Source organism: Lynx canadensis, chromosome B1 (genome assembly GCF_007474595.2).
Source record: "Lynx canadensis isolate LIC74 chromosome B1, mLynCan4.pri.v2, whole genome shotgun sequence".
Lineage (NCBI taxonomy): Eukaryota > Metazoa > Chordata > Mammalia > Carnivora > Felidae > Lynx > Lynx canadensis.
The window spans coordinates 134,208,864-134,225,116 of NC_044306.2; the positions used below are offsets into that span (position 1 = coordinate 134,208,864).

Consider the following 16,253-nt stretch of genomic DNA (forward strand, 5'->3'; position numbering starts at 1 on the left):
AACAGATAAGCTTCAAGACAAATTCACTTCAAACATTTCACTTTGCACTACTAATCTGAATTTTGGAGTAACTAACTGGTGCTAATTTAGAATTCCAGTGATAAGATGTGTGCTCTGATTCTCTTCATTCAAACACAATGCTGCCATTTACAAAGGAGCAGAAAAAGGAATTTCTTCTTTGTTTAAAAAGATAAAGTATTTTGGTTACTTGAAAAAGCCAGAGTTGAATAACATTCTGTATTATATTTGTGACTCACTTTCAAATGAGAGGTCACCATACCCCCACTCCTTTTTTAGGTGGTAAATAAAACAGAACCTCAGTTTCAGAGTTTCTTATAATTTACAGGGAAATCTTTATAATCTTTAGAAATACTTTGCCTTCAACATTTTAACCTCTTACTTTCACTTTTGTATGGTTTAGATCTCAGAAAAACTAACTGGGGTAGAGGAAGTCTTAACTTTTTTTTTTTTTTTTGCTCTACAATGTCAGTGTTCCCCCAAACAAACAAAAACAATAGCTCAAAACCTTCCTGAAACTTTATGATAAATACCGTGATTGGGTTGTAGATTATAAAACGGAGCGAACGGTACTCATGATCTCTATATTTTACAGCATATAAGTTATGGCCCAATAAAAATACTTTTTTAAAGACCTTCCTGAAAATCACATTTCCGTATCCGTCATCAGCAATTTAGCTCAGACCTGAGTTCTCTTGGGTCAACATGATCCCAAAGCCAAAAAGGAGTCTCACAACCCAAAAGCCATTGACATCCATGCCCCCAATTCTCCAGAACCTTCCATCTCAAATTTTCCTTCACACCAGAATTGTCCCAGATACAAAATTTCACTCACCTCAACCGACTGAGAAGGCATCTTCAGCTTGGTGAGCTTGGCTTTCGCAGGCACTTTTAAGTCTGTTTTTTCAAAGGTCTGCTGCCGGTAGTCCTCCGGCAGTGGTTTCAGTTCAGGAGACTCACTTGGAGCCTGATCTTGACCATCCATGGGCCGGACATAAGCCGTGGGCTTCTGCTGCATTGCCACAGTTTTTGAGGGGAGGGAAGGTGGGGGGAAAGTCTGAGAAGGTGGCTGGGGAGGGGCTACCCCAAGGCTGGCAACTGCCACTAAACTGTCTTGAGGGGTCTCTTTATCATGGACCTTGACCACTAGGTCTTTGGGAGATTTGGCCGGGCAATAGCCTTTATTGTTACTGTTACTGCTGTGAACCTTGTTGCTTCCTTGTGTCCTGGGAAGAGTCTGCTGGTTGGAATGTACAGGTGACAAGGGGGCCACTGGGGAAGGCAAAGAGAGCAAGGGAGAGAGCTCCCTCTCTGGAGCAGAGTCTGTCACCAAAGCACAGCGGTCTCCATCAGCTCTGCGGTCACCTTTTTTGTGATGAACAGAGCCGCACCCCTCCTGACCGAGGCGATCTTGGGTCAGGTGCTGGCTGTCTGGTGGGCCATAGCCTCTGACATGAGGATTTGACATTGGTTCCATTCTTGGCTGTGCCATCTTTGGATTGTGGCTGATGTTACCAACAGGAAGTGGTCCGGAGGCAGGAGTGTTAATAGGCTGGTGGTGGGCACTGGTGTGGAAGGGGTGGGGTGGAATGCTGCTCCCCTTCTCAGGAAATGAAGGATATCTTGGCTTTCCCAACCTATTTTCAGAAGCATCCAAGCGATGAGGGTGGGACTTGGTACTGAGGAACTCCTTCATTTCTTCATAGTTTCCCAACATGTTCTGTATTCGACTGGATAGCTCATCACCTTTTTCTGTCTGAAAAAGGAAAGACAGCAGAGTTAGATACCAAAAAAAAAAAAAAAAAAAAAACTAAGGAAAACCACTATTTAATAAACAATGTTACATAATACCATTTAAAAGGGGAAAAATAACCACAAAACTTCAATTTAATGTGACAGGAAACGTAACATGAAATTTAAACTCAGTTCCCCTGTTGAGAAGCCTGTCACGGACAAATATTACTAAAGACAAGAGACTGACATTACAAAAGACTATCAACTTTGGTAATTTGCACAACAATGTTCAGAGAATTTTCATAGTTTGTTTTCAAAACCAACCTAAGATAAGTTGTCTTATTTTCACGTTTGTGACCCTTGTTCAAACTCATTTTCAATGCAGAGTTAAATACGGTGATAAATCAGACCTTCTAGTATTCAATAAATACCTTGTAGGGCTCTCCAAAAAGGGGGATCTTTTCAGGAAATGCCTCTTTCTCTTGGTGAGCTTCCTGGTTGCGTCTTTCCTTCTCTCTAATTCGAAGCAGATTTCTGTCTTCATTGTACAAGCTGTTTCAGATGCCACAAAAGAACAAAAACAATAAAATTTATCATGTCCAAAGTTTTGCTATGCATATGTAGATGTGTGAAGGAGGCCAGGATAGGTCAACAAGAAGGTATGACAAGGGAGATGTTTTCAAGAAAGCCTAAGTCCCCTCAACCCACTCTTGGATTAAGGCTGTGACCCTCCAGCTGTGGGTCCTGGCTCCAGAAACCTAAGCATTCACTCTGGAATACTGCCTTCATGGCTCAGGACTGATTCCAAACTGAACAGTCTTTTATAGGCAGTCATGGAAGAGAGACAAGATTAATGATATTTTTACTTTCAGCTTGCAAAATATGGGGTAGAGGTAGAAGCTTTTCATCTGAAGGAGTCAGCAGGATGTGAACTTTAAAAAGGCTGTTTTCCTGGATCAGTATTATACATTCTGGAAGATTAAAATCAAAAGGCTTATTTCATAATTAAAAGATTACCAACCACCCCAAACAGCATTTACTTTATTCTCAGCTTATTCTACTGGGAGTGTCTTGGCATGTAAATCCGAAAAGATAATTTTTATTTCTCATTTCAAACGTCAAGGATGGGAAAATCCAATTGTAGATGTCATCTCTACCTACCGAGAAGTCTGATAATCTGCTTGCCCTAAACCACATAAAACTATATCCTACATCCTTTTAAACCACATAAAAATACATCCTAAATCATCAGCCCTGGCACCAAAGGGGTTAAAAATGCATTCACTGACAAATAAATTGCAGAGATGGAAACCAAAAAGAGTGCGGTTTTAGCCAGCATATAAACCAAAAGTGGGCTTGCCTCAGGTGGGCAACACAGGCCACACCCTCTCGACCCCCCACAAGGTGATGTATGAGAATAACGAAAATAAGAACTATAAACCAACTTTTGTCCTCATAACACTTCCTTCTAGGGTATCTACTGAATCCTTTCCCTCAACATTATGTAAATAAATAAGTAGGAAATTTTTCAATTGTCTTGCCAAGACAATATATACCTTTAGAAACTCGCCCCCATCTCAGACACCCCTTTTCCTGGCCTCTCTGCTCTCATGTCTCTTTATTTCCTCTGGCAAGAGCCTACTTACTGGTCTCTCTGCCTCCCCAACATCTTGTCCCTCTAAATTAACCTTCTCATGGAAAGAAATCCAATCTAAAACTCTGGTTTTCATGGCACTATCCATATTTTAAAATAACAAGAATTGGACAGCTCTTTGCTGCTGCAGAATAAACTCTAAATCTTTGCTTTGGCATTAAAATTCCCCCATAATCGGGTACAGATCTACTCTAGATATTATCCTACTGTCTCTAGATATTATCCTACTGTCTCCCTTGCAGGCCTGCCACAAGCATTCTCTTGACAGTCATGTCCATTCCCCAAACATACCCTGTTAAAGATACCCTCTTGCTCCAATCCCCACCCCAAAAACCCTGAATGATATCCAATTCTTCCAGGACCAGCTTACACACAAAATATGATTCTCCTGCAGACCACATCTATATTCCAGGCATACCAGACTATTCCCTGCTCCTCAGTGACATCCTGAACTTCAATGCTTTTATTCTAAACAATTTCCTCTGCTTCTCTCTCAACCTCACACCCCCATCCCCAATTTTCAGCCACCAGCAAATCTCTGGAGTGAAGGTTCCAGTGTTACTCACCCTAAAGGGTTCCTCAAATCCACCAAGTATGTGCTGCTAGAACATACTGATTGCTTCTCTCTCCTCCTCCCCTTCCCCCTAGAATTTGCTTCTCCAACAAAATAGAACGACTCATATTTCTCTCTTTCCTGATACTAAAGCATGGTACTTTGCATTGAAGCTTATCATTTAAGTATTTTTTTAATTAAAAAAAAAAAAAAACAGCTGCTATTGCTTACAGTATATTTTTTAAAACTTACTTGTAATTACAAAACAAACAAAAAAACGCTGAAAGACATATGCAAAAACAATTTTTAAAAAATAGTCATCAGGGCGCCTGGGTGGCTCGCTCAGTTAAGCGTCCGGCTTCGGCTCAGGTCATGATCTCATGGTCCGTGAGTTCGAGCCCCGCGTCGGGCTCTGTGCTGACAGCTCAGAGCCTGGAGCCTGCTTCAGATTCTGTGTCTCCCTCTCTCTCTGACCCCCCCCCCCCCGTTCATACTCTGACTCTGTCTCAAAAATAAATAAATGTTAAAAAAATAAAATGAAATAAAATAAAATAAAATAAAATAGTCATCTAGGAGCGCCTGGGTGGCTCAGTCAGTTGAGCGCCTGACTCTGGCTCAGGTCATGATCTCAAGGCTTGACCTTGTGGGTTCGAGCCCAACATGCGCTCTCTGCTGTCAGCGCTGAGCCCACTTCAGGATCCTCTGTCTCCCTCTCCCTCTCCCTCTCTGCTCCTTTGCCACTCATGTTCTCTCTCAACAATAAATTTTTTGTTTTAAACATAGCCCTCTAAAAAGTGATTTGCAGCTATTTCTACAGCCTTAAGGTAGTGGGGGGCTAAGCTACCTGGCTAAATTCACCAGGATGTGGCAAAGAATTACCTGCTCAGACCACTGTTACCAAAAACTTTTCCTAAATGATGGATATCTCGATGTCCTACTTTCAGAGAACTACAAAGTGAACAATTTATGTCAGTCAACATACTGAAAAAAGTGAAGGAAAGAAAAACTAAACCAGAAACTAGCCATGGAGTATTCTTTAACAAAGTCTGAATCTCACATGTTTTGGACAATTAGATTTATTTCTGGTTGAAAGAAGCACAGTGGACTTGATGACCACTCTGGAATTCCTTTCAATTAGCTTAGAATTTTGGTAATTCCTCGTTGGCCCAAAAAACAATCACGTAACATTAACATACGTAACGTTAACATACATCCATGGGAGCCAATAAGAGGGTTGATCAGGAAATAACTTTCTTCTTTCAAACTTGCTTTTACAGCCACTTTGTTTACAGAGGGCGTGGGGCATGCAACTACCTCTGGGCAACCTGAACTGCCAAGTTTCTCTTTTCCAAAGCTACTTGGTACTGTACCCCGAATGGGCACGCACAAAGAGAAGCGGCCTCCCAAGGGCGTCCGCTTTACCATTCTTGCCACGAAGGGAGTTCTCCCTTTTCGGATTCTGCTGGGGACAATGGCAGAGTCCCTGTGGCTTTATTGGCGTGGCGTGTTCACAGCCTCTGGCTCTGCTTCATGAGTAACTGCTTCTGAATAACTGCTACCCTTGTCTCAGAAAAGGGAACCACAAATGGCTTAAGTCTCCGTTCAGGATTGAAAAGCGAGGATGTGAACAGCAGTACCTCAACCATCAGGCTGCTTGGGGTCCTCACTTAGTTTTCCTGTTGACTCCACACGTACCTTTAAGAAAAGCTACCCTGGCTTTAAAATGACTGAAGTATTTCCAAATTAATCAGCACAGCCTTATCTTAGCATCTGGTACATTCCACCACGCTCGCTTCCAGGTATAAAGACTGCTATGGAAATAATGAGAAGAACCCAATTTGACAAAATTCCTAACACTGGCTTATTGCTGTGTGATTCAAATATCAAGGTACCTCCCACAGGGGAGAAATCCTATTAAATTAGGGACTCTGCTTAATTACAAGTTTTACTTCACTAGTTTAAAAAAAGTGAAAAACCCACACCAAGATTTTATTGGCAACATCATAATACTACACCAATCTTGAAACAAGCGTTGAATATATTTTTTTCTTATTAATTATTACCCTTCGACTGGAAAACCCAAAAATAGGGAGATGAGGAAAGACCACAGGAATGTCACTGATAGGATGAGTTTTAGGAGGTCTAGACTTTGAGAGAGAAACTCTCTCTCACCTACCCTAGGGTCTCACTCCCTAGAGGGCCGGGGAAGGCAGAAGAGACAGGAAGTGACCAGTCCACAGTTGCCAGGACTACACAGGACAAGGTGAGACCTCATTCTTCTGGACTGTCCACCTTCTCACCTTGCAACTAACAGAGTTTTGCCAACTGTACTAGGTAGGGAGCTTTCTGGTTTATTTGGCTTTTACTTATTGTAAGTTTGCAATGGCTTCAAGGATGGTTTGTTCAAGTTCGTAAGCAAATTTTTTCATGAGTATCTTCTTTTTCTTGGTTCTATTCTGACATCGGGGGAAATACAAATTTTAAAAATATTAACGCAAGTAGTAGCATGAGTAAGTAAATCACTGTTCAGCCTTATATGTCATTGTTTTTAACTCAAGGTACAAGCAAAGAGCGAGTGGATAGAATTTTAAATGAGGGGATTTTAGGTAGCAGTACATGTCCTACAAGATTCACAAACTGTTAATTACCTTTGAATAATTACAAGCTGACTACCACTTCATTTAATTAAAGGTGGCATTTTTCCTCTGTTGTGGAGGAGAAAATATTCTCCCTCATGGGATAACCTCATCCCAACATCAGCATTTCACTGTTAGACTTTCTCACGGTTCCATGCAGAATGGAGTGAGCTAGGAGTTCTCCTTCCCTTTGCATTAGATGAGAGGTTCCCAAACCAGCAAGCATTAGCATCACACGGGGGGGGGGGGGGGGGGGGGGGGATCAGAACACAGAGGGCAAAGACCTGCCTCCAGAGTTTCTGAGTCAGCAGATCTAACGCAGGGCCTGAGATGTGCACGTGTAACAGATTTCTAGGTGGTCCTGAGGAGCACAAGATAGTACACTCTTCTTGGGCTATGTGGAGCACTTGAACAAAGCTTACCGAAAAACAAGAGCAATGAAGACAGCAACAGCAGCAGAGCCTAGCACGTCCACCACTTAGCATCTGTTGTTCAGTCGGCACTGATTCAGGCACAGCACATCAGTCTCCTATTTAATTTTCACAACAACTCTGTGAGAGGGAGATTATTAACCCCATTTTCCAGGTGAACGAAAAGAAAGCTCACAGATTAACCTGCTATTAAATAACAGACCTTAAAATTCGAATGCAGATCTGCTTGGCACCAAAGCATGTGCTCTTAACCACAGTTCTGCTGGCAAAGCTTTCAGGCTGTGTTAAATAGGGCAACAACAAAGAAGGTGGGCTGTGTGTTCACAATTCCTTGGTCTCAAAGAGGGACACGTCGATTAATTCAGGTTTTATCCCTGCCGGCAGAGCAATCTCAGAGCCACAAGATGCATTTGCTTAAATGTGTCCACACAGGTCTGTCTTTGCTGAAGGACCTAACAGAGAGCCCTTTGAGAGAGGGATGGCTGGCAGCATGAAGTGGCTCCTCAAATTATAAACACTGCACTACAAATTCGCATTTTGGAACTTTTTTTGTTGTTGTTAGAGCTTTCTTGAATTTACAGACTTGAGGTCACTGGCCCCATAATAACCTCTGGATTCACAAGTCATCTCCAATGTGCTAGAGGCTCTCTGCATTAATATCTTTAAAGAACAGGCCGCAAATAAACTTGTACCAAAGCAGCCATTACATGCCCAATATCGGGCTCCACTCCCAGTAACTTCTGGCCACTGACCTAGGCCTCAATGCTAGTTGTCTGGTGGGCCCAGGAGTCCCTACCTGGGGAGAGAAAGACCAAGTCACGTGACGACTTCAAGCAGCTGAATGCATTCAAAAACAAGTCCACAGTGTCGAAATACCCCTGGGGAGAGGGTGCAAAGTCTGCCCACCCGGCAGATATCCATGAGTTCCATGGAAAGTCTGCTTTAAGTATTTTAAATCAGGGGATTCCTTTCAGGAGCCACGTTGTTGCTTTTGGATCATATGCTACCATCCACCATCTATCTGCAAAGGTTGCAGCGCTGATACACCAAAAGGATCTCTGCGAACGGCAACAAACCACCTCCTGCCATTTTTTTTTTTTTTAAGTGAACTAGAAGGACCAAAGGGGGAAGCACAGGCCTCACATCCCAGGGCTCAGTGTGCCCTGCAGAACACAACCGCACGAGACATCACTGCGCTGGCCTGCACCACCCCATGTCTTCGGTGACAGAATCCCACCCTTCTCATCCACGCAGGAGCCGGGATGAAGCCTGGAAGTCTAAAACAAGCCAGGATAGGATGCTCTCACTTTCAGAGAGGTTGTGAAACTCCTGAGGAATTCGGAGCTGCCCATTCAGCCCCTGAATGCAGTCATTTAGTCAACCCCATGCTGGGGCCTGTCAGGGCACACTGATTCCGACTTTTCAAATGCTCCTCCTTGGGGTTTCGGATGGACGTGTTAGAACACTGTGATAAAAATGAAGAAATCCCAGCTCTGTGAGCATTAATGAGAGCAATCCCTCTTTCTCACTTTCCCTCACACAAAAAAGGAAAGACCGTATGTGGAAGGAGGAAAAGACGGCAACAGGAAGGCCCAAGCTGAACATGAGCAGTGGGGCGGCGTGCTGGCCTGGCCATCATCTGGCTTCGAGCACCTTCTTCCAGGCTGGAGCCCACGGGCCCTGCTGCTAATCTAGGTTAGTCATGCAGGATCGCTGAATGCCACTGGGCGCTTCCATGGCAACCCTGGGCCCACGGGGCAGGCTATGCACAGCTGACTACCCATTTATCACCCTTGACTGGCCACTTCACACAGACCTGCCTCTGATAGATGGGACCAACTCTCTCTAGAACTCACGTTTAAAAGTTTAATTCTCCCTTGGGGGACAGAGTGTAATTTCTCCTGTGTATTTATTTCCCTAGGCATGGAAGAGACATTTGGCGGGAAGGAAAGGAAAAATCCTAAAATCAGCCACGTACATTAAATTTGGAAAGGAACAAGTCTTTTATACTGTTTTAGGGGAGAGTGATGCCATTCGGATTTGCATGTAGCAAGGAAGGATAAAGCAAAACGTAAAACTCTCAAGTCTGTTCACAGATGTTGGGCAACCCTGGTTTAGAGACTGGTGATATATGTGTCACAGAGGCAAAAGAACAGCAGGCTTGGGTTCTCACTCTTGTGCAAGTGACTTTTTTATTTTCAAAGCTACCCTCTATTGACTTTTTAAGTCCATCTTCTGGCCCTTTTTTCCCCATGTTCCTCTAGTCCTATAATCTAACATCCAGGGGACGTTTTTCAAACACTGGCTTTACAGAAAAAGGTCAATATATGCTTCAAAGCACAAAATTAGTCTTGCCATTAAACTGTATCACTCATAAACACAATTTAAACATGAGAAATCAAAGTGGCTCCAAGTTTGGAAGCAGAAGAAATGTTGCTTCAAAGAATGGAGGATTGGGGCACCTGGGTGGCTCAGCTGGTTAAGCGTCCAACTTCAGCTCAGGTCATGATCTCATGGTTTGTGGGTTCGAGTCCCACATCGGGCTCTGTGCGAAAGCTCAGAGCCTGAAGCCTGCTTCGGACTCTGTGTCTCCCTCTCTCCCTCTCTCTGCCCCTCCCCCACTCATACTCTCAAAAATAAACATTTAAAAATCAAAAGCAAAGAACGGAGGATTTTTTTCCTCTTTCACTTTTTGCATGGGAAAAATTTTGCAACAGGCTTTCTCACAATAAAAATCACTCCACTAAATCTTCCAGGAATTTCACCTTCATAAGAAAAAACAAGAAACAAAACAAAGAATGCTTAATTTTAAAAACAAAATCTGATTTAACATAAAAGATAAAGTATCAGCATAGTGAAAAGGCAAAATAGCACTATGCCACTGTTGTTTTCCTGGAGGCACTCCCAGGGGATCTTCTCAAAGTGACAGCTCTCTGCTGGCCACAGAAGACTGAGCCTCATTAGGATACTGAAAGAGTTGTAGGTAACTTCATTTTGCAAAATTAAATCAACCTTTAAGATATGTTGACATAATTTACAAGGAATCCTTTGAATTTCAAATTGAGACAGCCCCTACCTGGGCAAACAACTGAAAAAGTAAGTCACTTCTAATAAGAGACATGCTAATTTTTACCTTTCAAAATGAACCTGCCGCGTGCCAGGTACTTTTCCGCATGCATGTTAATATGTGGCAAAGGTCCGAAAGGATTACCTTTACAAAAATCTATCAAGAAGGAGCACCAGATTAGGGTGGAGGAAGTTAACTGGTAGTGTGGTGGTTTAGGGAGTATTTTAACATTCTTTTCACAAGAAAGTATCCATTTGGGGCGCCTGGGTGGCTCAGTCGGTTAAGTGTCCAACTCTTGATTTTGGCTCATGATCTCACGGTTCATGAGTTCGAGCCCTGCTTGGGATTGATTCTCTCTCTCCCTCTCTCTCTCTCTGCCCCTCCCCTGCATACGCACACTCTCTCTCAAAAATAATTTTTTAAAAAAAGTGTCCATTTAATATTTGTGTGGTTAAAATTTTTTGACTGAAAACAAAAGAAACTAGGGTGCCAGGATGGGTCAGTCGGTTAAGCGTCCAATTCTTGGTTTCAGCTCAGGTCATGATCTCACAGTTTGTGAGTTCAAGCCCTGACACTGATAACAAGAAGGCTGCTTGGGATATTCTCTCTCTCTCTCCCTCTTTCTCTGTCTCAAAATAAACAAATAAACTTTAAAAAACAAAGAAATTGCCTTATATAACATCAAGATCAGGGCTAAAGAACAGGGTGTTGAACATTTTGGCAGTAACTCTCACTGGAAGCCCTGAAAACTGATTTTGGACCCTGGACTCCACCTTTGATCATTATGAATAATTATAGACCCATCTGCATAAAGCAGTGTGTTAGAGACTATGTTGCAAAGTTCAAACACGAGCAGCTGTTTTTTGGAAAAGTAGTCTCACTTATAGCCTGTTCTGGTTACCTCAACAGATCATAAATATATTCCAAGAGGCACCTTTTTTACCCTATAGATGGAAAAGCACAAGAATTTGTCTTCACTGATTTTCAAAGAGCAGTGGGGGAAGCTGTGTGTGTGAGGATACACAGCCCCAACAAGGAGAGGAGAGAGGAAAGGAGACAGATGAGCTACTGCACTCCTATGTGTCCTTCTGCTACTGCACTCCAAGTCCTTCACCTTTTAAATACATTTTAAACATACATTAAAACAAACAAAAACAAACAAAAATAAAACTAGTGCTGAGGAAGGCCGTCAAGCAAATGGAACAATTACGCAAACCACACCAGTGAAAAGAAATCACTCCTGACCTTGAAGATTTGGCAATCTATGTGTGAGGGCTTAATGAAAGTTGCTTTTAATGCCATTTGAAATGAGAACATATTACTGTTACTGAGAAATTCTAGAAAATGCAGCCTCTGACAGGGGTTCCCTAAAATGCAGACAGTTCTTACCCACGTTAACTGAAAGCACATACAGAAATCACCGCCTCCCATAGGGGCAACAGGCTCACTAGAAATAAATCTGCCACCTGACGATTTATGTCCTCCTATTTACTTATAAAGGCCCCTGGTGTTGGGAGCTACCTCAGACCACCTGCCTTACTGGCAACTGCACATTTGGCCCCAGTCAGAAGCATGGGCAGAAGCTGTTGGCTCTTCCCCCTGCAGGTCTCATCTGTACTAGAATCAACCAGAGCACTGGCCTCCCTACCATGTCATTCTCCTTACACACTCAACTGACCATTAAGGACCACATCACATACCTATAAAGTGAGGGTGGGGAAAGTCTGTATCCTTAGAGCCTCAAATTAAAAGAATGTGGTGGTTACTAAGAAAGAAGTAGACTAGCAAGCTCAAAGTTTTGGGCTTTTTTATTGCTTGTCTCATTTAATTTATACTCAAAAACGGGGGTCATTAACTCTATTAAGCATCCACAATTCAAATAAAGTGTTGTGTGGACTTCCTCATTTCTCATTTGGAGCACAGCCCCAACAGGCTCCTTGTCCTGGGCCACTCAGCTCCACACAGCTGCCTCAGTGAACTTCTAAAAATCATGAATCTGATCTTGTTATTCAGCGATTTACAACTTTTCTGACCCCAACGCTCCCTACAAGATTAAAACTGACAGACGGTTAAGCCAAGCAACACCCTTCACTACCTGGCTTCAACTTACCTTTAATCTTGGGGCGGGGGCGCGCAGGTTAAGACTTCTTTCTTACTTCTCACCCAAAAATGCGCAAGACCCAGTTTTGCCCCCTCTCTCTCTTCCAGACACTATGAACACAAGGAACTGGGACGCGTGGGGGAAAAGCAAAGCCCTGGTCTTGGCCAATTCTCTAATGAATTCCTCCCCTTACTTTCACAGCCTTCTGAAATATCCTTGCCTCTCCATCACAGTCCCCAGCCGGGACCTCCACTCTCACTTCCCAACCTGGCTGTGAATGATTCCTTTCTCTGGGATACATTTGTCCTCGCAAATCTGCCCATGTTTACATTTACAAAAATGAGATGGACTGTACACGTGCCAACAGATTTTCTTTATTAGACTGTGAGCGCCTTAATGGCAAGGACTATTTCTGAGAGCACAGTGCTTAGCAAAAAATGATGCTTAATATACATCATTGATTTAATGATTATATTCGAGTATTACTCAAACAATCCAGAATTGTACTGAAGTCTGCCAGTCTTATTCATTATTTGATGACAAAACATGATTCACTGTCTAATACCTAAAACCGATTTTACCAGACTGTTGTACCCATCAAATGACTCATCTCCCTTCCCAGGTCAGCCGTGAAAGCTGCCTCAGTTAACACCATATGTTTATCAGCTAATACGACAGGTTTATTCTTCAGTTCGCCGTATTACTCATAAAGCCCAAGTATACTGTAACAAAAAAAAAAGTTTTGAGTAACATTTATAGCAAATACACATTTAACTTTAAATTTTTTTTCATGTTTGTTCATTTTTGAGAGAGAGAGAGAGAGAGAGAGAGAGAGAGAGAGACAGAGCATGAGTGGGGGGAAGGACAGAGAGAGAGGGAGATACAGAATCCAAAGAAGGCTCCAGGCTCTGAGCTGTCAGCACAGAGCCCGACGTGGGACTCGAACCTGTGAACCATGGCACTCGAACTCGTGAACCGTGAGATCATGACCTGAGCTGAAGTCAGACGCTTACCGACTGAGCCACCCAGGCGCCCCTTAAATCAAGTAAGATTCAGAATGATATGAATAAGCTGTCTCTAGGACTACGACTTCACCAACAAAAATCCCACAATGAAAAATCTTTCCATGCTGCCACAAACGCATCATGGGGAAAACAAAACAAAAAATACAAGATCTAGAGAGTTTTAAAATGCAAATGAGATTATGTAGCTCCTTCCACTGCTGACAGACCGCCACAGGCTTCCCTTAGCATTCAAGATGAAAACCCAGAAGCTGGATCTATAAGGCTCCATTTCCCAGCACACCTCCTCTTAATTGCTACCTCCAGATACATTCCCCTCCCCCCTGCCCTTCTCAAATACTAGCCACATTGGCCTTCTCATGCCTGGAACGAGTGGGGCTGTGCACTGCTGATTCCCACCTGGATGCTCTGTCCAGAGAGCTGAGGGCAACGTTGTCACTAACACCTCAGGTTAAATGAGCTCTTCAGCGAGGTCCCAGATTTGAACGGGCACTTTACCCCTCCAGCACTCCACCCTCCATCTCTTTTTATCACTATCTAAAATAAAATTACCTGGTCTATTCACTTATCTGTTTAATTATGTCTGGCTCTCCACACTCACCTCCTCCAGGAATGTGAGCTACAGATGCCCAGTCACCTTTTCTAGCTCCACACTGTATACCCAGCACTAACCCATCAGGCTAAATGAGTATTGGCTGAATGGGTGGAATTCTGCATACAGATGCAGAACCTGAAGTCGTGGTTACTTTTTAAAAACAAAACAAATCATACAATTTGAAACAAACATTTTCAAAAGATAGTGTGTTATTTTTTTTTAAACTAGGCAGTATGGGGGCGCCTGGGTGGCTCAGTTGGTTAAGCATCTGACGTCAGCTCAGGTCATGATCTCACAGTGCGTGAGTTCGAGCCCTGCGCTGACAGCTCAGAGCCTGGCGCCTGTTTCAGATTCTGTGTCTCCCTCCCTCTCTGCCCCTCCCCCGCTTGTGCTCTGTCTCTCTCTCTCTCTCTCTCTCTCAAAAAATAAACATTTTTGGGGGCGCCTGGGTGGCGCAGTCGGTTAAGTGTCCGACTTCAGCCAGGTCACGATCTCGCGGTCCGTGAGTTCGAGCCCCGCGTCAGGCTCTGGGCTGATGGCTCAGAGCCTGGAGCCTGTTTCCCATTCTGTGTCTCCCTCTCTCTCTGCCCCTCCCCCGTTCATGCTCTGTTTCTCTCTGTCCCAAAAATAAATAAACGTTGAAAAAAAAAAAAAAAACATTTTTTTTTTGTATTTTAAGAATACATACATACATACATACATAAAAACCAGGCAGTTATGGAGATCATCCTACCAAATAACGGATTTATACATCAAATTTTCAAGTACCACACAGAAAGCAAGAGACAAACCAATCATTTCCAAATTCACCTTGTGTCTCATGAGACTGCTGAAATGTCTTTAGGGAGATTGAAGCGGGGAGGGGAGCAATTCTTCTCTCAAGTAATTATTCAGGAGTAAGTTTATTTTTTGTTAAGAAGAGTCATAAGAGATCAAACATATTAAATGGATATTTTTTGTCACTTGACATTTTGAGCACCAGATAATTCCCGACATACATCAAATTGAATGAATTACATTCTGTAGAGCAGCTTAGAAAACTGCACAGGATTTACCACTCCGAAAGGAAGAGTCCCTCCCAATGACTGAACTTCTAACACGCACATTCCAGAGAACCAATTGCACCACATATGATAAGAAGAACTGTTTGAAACTGGGCCAAGGTACCAAGCACTGCTCCAGCCAGAATAAATGCTCAGCATTTAGACTTGCTAACCAACAGCAAAAAGCAACAGGAAAAGGCTTCATTTGGGAAATGAAAGGAAAAACAATGTCTATGTATTGATAAGATAATAAGAAAACTGGCAAGAGGCGATTTATTTCTCTAAAGAATATTAAGAAACATTTATTCTTTAAATAAGTACACATCAACACATTTCAGTTACTGAACAAACCAAAACAACAGTACAGCCCCTCCTCTATTCATTTAATGAAATGTATCCCATTATGGGAGTATATCTAAAACTAAAGTCCAGGCAACACACAACTTGCAGGAGAAGCCACCGACAATTATATTTTAAACCTAGTTAAACAGGCTGCTATGGACACCCCATAAGAAGAGATAAACTTTCTACGACTGAAAAACTTGTTTTAGGTTCTAACAAACACCTGGACATAAAAAAACACAAAGATATATAACCTTATTTGCATAGCACACAAAACAGACAACTACGTAAGAATAAAGCGTTCATGTTTTTATAGAATCATCACTTTAATCTCTTGACTTCCAGTTATCTTCTTTTGGTTAACTGCACATGTCACACTTGTTTTCACAGAGAGAAAGCTTAATGTCATAAAAACTAGAGGCAGCCTCATTATTCTATTCCGTTTCATTCCACAGACATTTCAAGTAGGAAGAACAGGGAGATTATTATAGGAGAAGAAAGCTGAAAACATGTATTGGTATTTTATATGGCAACAAGCAACAATTACATGTTTCTAAATATTCTCATTTTCATCATAACCCCAGCTCACCTCCTACCAATGGCTATAATTGGCATCTCCTTAAAACTAAACAGTAAGTCATTGTTTTTCTGGAGAAGTCTCCCTTCATTTTGACCTCTGCTAAGCAGTGTTATGAGCCTTACAAAGCTTGTCAGGATTCTTTGGGCTGGATTTTGGCCCAGCCATGGACATTTATATGCAGAATATATCATCTTTTCCCCATCACTGTCAACAGGCAGTTCACTTACATGAAACAAAGGGTATTTATCAATCTTAATACAGCACCCTCCACCTTCTTCAACACTGGTCAAGTAGCATCTGAGAGTTCACTTAATTTTTTTCTTAAAAAAGTAAACTTCAGGAGTATTAGAGATTGTGTCTTTTATAATGCTTTAAAATTTCCATTTTTAACTCTCTATTTGAAAAGTGAAGCTGATACATCCATTGTAAGGAAACAATAAGCAAACATTTAAAATTACCAAATGCACTGATGATTTA

The 16,253-nt window shown here is 42.4% G+C and overlaps 1 protein-coding gene across 2 annotated transcripts in view; it reads right to left on the reverse strand.

Moving 5' to 3' along the window:
* Window positions 1–16,253, reverse strand: part of AFF1 (AF4/FMR2 family member 1) — a 134,599-nt gene that overhangs the window by 94,735 nt on the left and 23,611 nt on the right. For both annotated transcript variants that reach the window (XM_030313477.1, XM_030313479.1), the window contains exons 2-3: window positions 2,184–2,304; window positions 854–1,774 (exon numbers count right to left, since the gene is read on the reverse strand). In XM_030313477.1, the coding sequence (XP_030169337.1) occupies window positions 854–1,774; window positions 2,184–2,304 (1,042 nt within the window). The remainder of the gene's footprint in view (window positions 1–853; window positions 1,775–2,183; window positions 2,305–16,253) is intronic.